This window comes from Temnothorax curvispinosus, unplaced genomic scaffold, assembly GCF_003070985.1.
Source record: "Temnothorax curvispinosus isolate PA1 unplaced genomic scaffold, ASM307098v1 QBEX01017939.1, whole genome shotgun sequence".
Lineage (NCBI taxonomy): Eukaryota > Metazoa > Arthropoda > Insecta > Hymenoptera > Formicidae > Temnothorax > Temnothorax curvispinosus.
Window position 1 is genome coordinate 1 of NW_020227719.1, and position 6,021 is coordinate 6,021.

General features: G+C 35.5%; 2 protein-coding genes across 2 annotated transcripts; both read right to left on the reverse strand.

Moving 5' to 3' along the window:
• Positions 1-141: 141 nt before the first annotated feature.
• Positions 142-3,500, reverse strand: LOC112467968 (transient receptor potential cation channel protein painless-like). The gene is made up of 4 exons (XM_025036936.1): positions 3,099-3,500; positions 2,163-2,519; positions 1,823-2,050; positions 142-1,655 (listed from the first exon to the last, which is right to left on the reverse strand). The coding sequence occupies exons 1-4, from the start codon at positions 3,298-3,300 to the stop codon at positions 142-144; spliced, it is 2,301 nt and encodes a 766-aa protein (XP_024892704.1). The 5' UTR covers positions 3,301-3,500.
• Positions 3,501-4,689: 1,189 nt separating this feature from the next.
• Positions 4,690-6,009, reverse strand: LOC112467969 (transient receptor potential cation channel protein painless-like). The gene is made up of 2 exons (XM_025036937.1): positions 5,050-6,009; positions 4,690-4,969 (listed from the first exon to the last, which is right to left on the reverse strand). The coding sequence occupies exon 1, from the start codon at positions 5,915-5,917 to the stop codon at positions 5,075-5,077; it is 843 nt and encodes a 280-aa protein (XP_024892705.1). The 5' UTR covers positions 5,918-6,009; the 3' UTR covers positions 4,690-4,969; positions 5,050-5,074.
• Between the last annotated feature and the right edge of the window lie 12 nt (positions 6,010-6,021).

Genomic DNA, 6,021 nt, shown 5'->3' on the forward strand with positions numbered 1-6,021 from the left:
GTGCATTCCTTTTCATTTTATTCTATCACTCAATTTCTACATATTGATTAAAAAATACTATTATATTTTTTATATAATCTTTCAATTTTACATGCATTTTATTACTCAACACTTACTTAAGAAAGCCTCTCAAATTTAATTTTAAATAATGTTTTCTTCAGCATCATCTTCACATCTCAAAGTAATTTTTATCTGTGTCAATCTTGTTTGCAACTTAGCAAGTTCATTCATTATATCATCATTCGATAGTTCATTTTTATCGTAGACAACCTGCTTAGCATGTTTGACTATGTTAGGATCCATTTTCAAAGTGGACCAATCCATGGAATAGCCATCAACGTTATCGCCATCATAAACAATCAGATTATCATTGTAAGGTTTGAAACTTATTTTACCGCATTTGAGGTAATGTGGAAAGAGAAGAATCTTGTTGGAAAAGAAATTAAAAGGATTCGACCACGTCCATTTAGAATTCCAGCAGAACGGTTTCCCGACTGTCATTCTTTCGAAACAAGCGATCAGGCGTACCCGGGAGATTAGTCCGATAATCTCGGCCTTATTCAGAATCTCGGCAATGTTGCTGATTGCCAAACCGTTAAGCAAATTAAACAGCACGATGACTATGTAAAAGATGAACAGCACGAGCACAATGCGGCTCCAAACAGGATACGCAGAAAAAAAAATGCCTTTGGCGTCAAACTCGCCGGTGAACATAATGATGGTTTTGAAAAGCGAAAGACCGGGATTGGAGAAATCGTCATTCCTCAAGAGCATGTAGAAAGCTAGAGTGAATGCGACGATCAGAATCAGATACGGGAAGAAAAACCGAACAAAATTGAAGAAGACAGTTCGAAACATTTCGATACAAGTGGACGGAAACAAATGATGGCTTATCAGAGTCATTAGCTCCCAGGTGGACAGCAGGATAACCATGACTCCGATTTGCCGTCCTGCGCCGCACAGCAGTGCAAGAGTCAGTACCATTAGCAAAACTTGTGACCAGTTTTCCAAATCTACCAAGTAGCGTTTGGGACAGGAGTAAAATTGCAAGATCTCTCGATAGGTGAAGGGCAGCAACATCCCCATGACGAAAACCCACGATAGATTGTTTTGCAATGTAAGGAAAGTACTTGCAAAGAAGACCGTATTGGAACTATCGTTAGCTACTTGCTGTGTCGTATTTCTACTTGATATGTCGTAAGTCATGTTTAGTACGTAGGCGTTCACGAAGAAATAAAACATTGTGTAAAAAACAAAATTTACGTACAAAACATGCCGTATCATGTACCATTTAATGTAGAGAAAGGACGAGATTAACGGATGTCTCAACAAATGTTTCAGAGTGTCGTTATTGGCGATATACAAAATTACTTCCATTTCACAGGTCGCTCGCGAAATTTCTTGCTGTTCAGTGAAATTTTCGTGCGGCATCAAGCAACGATAGTCGAATTCGATCGTACACTCGTCCGTCCATTCTTTCTTCAGTTGAATACAGTCATTAAAATAGTTAGACAATATGAATTCTGGAATATTTGCGATAACGATGTTGTTGGATTCGTTCACCTGACCGAGGTAACTGCCTTGCTTGAGAAGTAGAGTTGTAGCTTCGTACCAATTTTTTTCGAGAGCGTAATGCAACGCCGTATTGCCTATATCTGTAAAATAAAAAATTTTGATACAGAATATCTGTACAAATTTTTGAAAAAGCGCCTAAAAGATAAAATCATAATTCAGATATTTGTAAGAAAATTACGTTTTCTAAGAAATGCTATTTCTTTGATTGTTTGTACTATTATACTTGTCGATATATGTATATAATCACCATCAACGGAACGAACATCCATGGTTTCCCTAAATCCCTGTCCCAGGATCAGCTTTATATACTCCAACTGATTGTCGATTTCTAGTGGCGATATTTCCAGTAATCGGCAGACGTCCAGAATCATCGTACCGGTTACTTTGGGTCGTGAGTTAAGTAGTTCACGAAAAATAATATCACGACCATACAAAAGGGCCTGGTTTTTGATAATATTCAAATCTGCTAAAGCGTCTAAAAAACGAAATCATAATTCAGATATTTGTAAGAAATTTGTTTTTTAAGGAATGCTATTTCTTTTATTGTTTGTACTATATTATACTTGCCAATATATGTATATAATTACCATCAACGGAACGAACATAACTATAAGAATAAATAATTTCCCGAATCCGTGGGTTGCAGGTGTGATACGCGACAAACGGTATATAATCACCATCAACGAAACGAATATCCATGGTTTCCCTAAATTTCCGTCCCAGGATTAGCTTTATATACTCCAACTGATTGTCGATTTCTAGTGGCGATATTTCCAGTAGTCGGCAGGCTTTCAAAATCGTTTTATCGTTTACTTTGGGTCGTAAGTTAAGTATTTCACGAAAAACGATGTCATGACCATACAAACGGGCCTTTTCTTGGATCATAGACAAACGTTCTGGGCTTTCAATAGACCTCCTTAGAATATTGCAAATGCCCAAGGAACCTTAATTATCATAATAATAAATTAATAAATTAATAATATAAATGTTAAACAAAGTATACAAAATTGATTTTGTTTACATGTTGAATACATGTTTAGAATTAATATTGGATCCGTATTTATCAGCTGATTTATTAAAGAAGACGAGTGAGATTGTCATAAATTGGGACACTGCCAATATAAATGGGGCATGTACTAATTTTGCAATAATTTCATCGCATGGCTATATTTATAGCAATTCTTTGGCGACTCTGAGATATAAACTTGGCATGGAATCCTTCTTTCATAACTTTTAGGCACTTAATCTCGTCACTATTGTTAAGATAGAATTTAAGAGTCTGCTCTTTTATTTGCAAGTCTTCAAAGATATTTGAATAAAGTGACAGTAAATCCTTCACAATTTAATTTCTTCTAAGAACAATTATTTGGATTTTTTGTAATCTATCAGGGCCAGAACATTTGATGTGTATTATATGTACAATTTTTTTTTAACGAAAATACTTTCCTCCTTGCTCATGCATGCGTAGGTGCGAGCACACGCATACACGTCACGCACACAACACGCATACATACTGCAATTACCTGGTGTATTTCGAACCTCGCATAATTGGGCCAAGACATAGAAAAAATGAGAATCAATGGAAGATGACGAAGAAGAAGAGGAAAATGACGAAGAAGAAGCCGTCCTGGACCACGACTGATGAGTCCATTCCAGATCAATTATTGAGTCCACATTACTTTCACTTATATTATAAAAAGTAGAATTGCTTTCGTCGGACGACATCTTTCCTCACAGTAGAATCTTCAAATTTGTCTCCTTTTATATGTCTCTTATTAGTACTTCTTTCTGCTTAAAATCGCAGTTGAGAAATCTGTTAAAATGTGTTTTTCCGTCTTCTATAGTTAATGTAGAATTGTATGAAATAACTTTTTATTCAGCAGTAATTCTACGCAATCCTTTCACCACTTGTGGAAGACTCTGTGCGAGTGATACGCAAGTTGAGCGACTGAGCGTGAAAGCAAACAAAGCGAGTGATAAGCGGAGATGTGGGATAAATAAGAGAAAAAATATATATCACGTAAACTGCTGCTGCAGATTTCGCCTATCTTAATCTAATTTTGTCTTTAATACAATGTTGTTATCGAATTAATTTATTTCTGAAAATTATACATTTTACGATATATTACTTATTGTCTTAATATACTCAAAATGTACTCAATATAAATAAAATTTTGATTTTTTACTGCTTTCTTGGATATTATGTATGATCTTTTCTTCTGCCTCTATTTTTTAAGTGTATAATGTTTTGCACAAAAACACATATATGTAAAAGAGATGAAGCATTCGGTTCTCCGAAAATTTCGATAAGCGCACGAGAAGAAACAGGCCATCGTTGTGCGCCGTTCTGCTACGCACACGACTAACAATTAACAATAACAATAAGCATTAAAAGAAGCGCGCGTTTAGCAGTTTTGAATATAGTGCGTATAAAACGTTGGATTACCTTTCGCCGTTGAATCACATGGATTATACACGCTTATTCGTACATTTTATTAACCCTCTACCTGTATACGTGGGTCTACGGCGTCCGTGCCAAAACATCTGCAATATATATATATATGTATAATGTATGTATGTATATATATATCGCGCGTTTATAATCACTGGAATATTTCAATATTATTAAGTATGAAAAATTGCCCGTTTTCTTTTTCCAATACAAGGACACTCAGTTCACGGAAGCACAGAACAAAAATAATGTAGAATTGATTTTTTATATTTACAGGCCAATGTCTTATATCATATTATATATATATAAGACATATGGCCAATAAATGTAAGAGAACCAATTCTACATTATTTTTAAAGTATAGGTACTAAAGCTTGCAAATATTATTTGACTAATGAGTACACAAAACCAGAAGTCTTTAATTGGATCATATCATATTGATCACCATATCATATTTTGCCCATTTTTTAGCGCTGTATAACAAAATACTCTTCAGTGGTTTGCCTTCCGAGTTCCAAGAGGTGGCGATCGAATAAAAAATCGGCGATTCTTGGCCGGATTTGAACCCGGATCTTCGGTTCACTAGCCTGGCGCACATCTATGCGTCACGATCGCAACAATATATAAATATGTATATTTATATACTATATACAAGAGAAAGAAAACATGCATAAATACACATATTTTATATATAATTACATATACAAAAATTTTTCTGGGATGGATATTATATGCATGCTCTTTCATGTCTTCGCCAGACACTGGCACTTTGGTTATATTTACTAATTAATAATAAAATTAATTTCTACTTACGTGAACAAAATATAACACAGGTATTGTTCGATAAATCAATCAATTGTCGACAAATTAAATCTAATCGAGTTACGGTCACCTTAAGAAGAAAGGGTGCATTCCTTTTCATTTTATTCTATCACTCAATTTCTACATATTGATTAAAAAATACTATTATATTTTTTATATAATCTTTCAATTTTACATGCATTTTATTACTCAACACTTACTTAAGAAAGCCTCTCAAATTTAATTTTAAATAATGTTTTCTTCAGCATCATCTTCACATCTCAAAGTAATTTTTATCTGTGTCAATCTTGTTTGCAACTTAGCAAGTTCATTCATTATATCATCATTCGATAGTTCATTTTTATCGTAGACAACCTGCTTAGCATGTTTGACTATGTTAGGATCCATTTTCAAAGTGGACCAATCCATGGAATAGCCATCAACGTTATCGCCATCATAAACAATCAGATTATCATTGTAAGGTTTGAAACTTATTTTACCGCATTTGAGGTAATGTGGAAAGAGAAGAATCTTGTTGGAAAAGAAATTAAAAGGATTCGACCACGTCCATTTAGAATTCCAGCAGAACGGTTTCCCGACTGTCATTCTTTCGAAACAAGCGATCAGGCGTACCCGGGAGATTAGTCCGATAATCTCGGCCTTATTCAGAATCTCGGCAATGTTGCTGATTGCCAAACCGTTAAGCAAATTAAACAGCACGATGACTATGTAAAAGATGAACAGCACGAGCACAATGCGGCTCCAAACAGGATACGCAGAAAAAAAAATGCCTTTGGCGTCAAACTCGCCGGTGAACATAATGATGGTTTTGAAAAGCGAAAGACCGGGATTGGAGAAATCGTCATTCCTCAAGAGCATGTAGAAAGCTAGAGTGAATGCGACGATCAGAATCAGATACGGGAAGAAAAACCGAACAAAATTGAAGAAGACAGTTCGAAACATTTCGATACAAGTGGACGGAAACAAATGATGGCTTATCAGAGTCATTAGCTCCCAGGTGGACAGCAGGATAACCATGACTCCGATTTGCCGTCCTGCGCCGCACAGCAGTGCAAGAGTCAGTACCATTAGCAAAACTTGTGACCAGTTTTCCAAATCTACCAAGTAGCGTTTGGGACAGGAGTAAAATTGCAAGATCTCTCGATAGGTGAAGGGCAGCAACATCCCCATGA

Coding starts and splice junctions, on each gene's coding strand:
- LOC112467968 (XM_025036936.1), bottom strand. CDS start 3,300: ATGTCGTCCGACGAAAGCAATTCTACTTTTTATAATATAAGTGAAAGT. Junction 2,520..3,098: donor CGAGGTTCGAAATACACCAG/GTAATTGCAGTA, acceptor ATGATAATTAAG/GTTCCTTGGGCATTTGCAAT. Junction 2,051..2,162: donor TTATGTTCGTTCCGTTGATG/GTAATTATATAC, acceptor TTCGTTTTTTAG/ACGCTTTAGCAGATTTGAAT.
- LOC112467969 (XM_025036937.1), bottom strand. CDS start 5,917: ATGGTACTGACTCTTGCACTGCTGTGCGGCGCAGGACGGCAAATCGGA.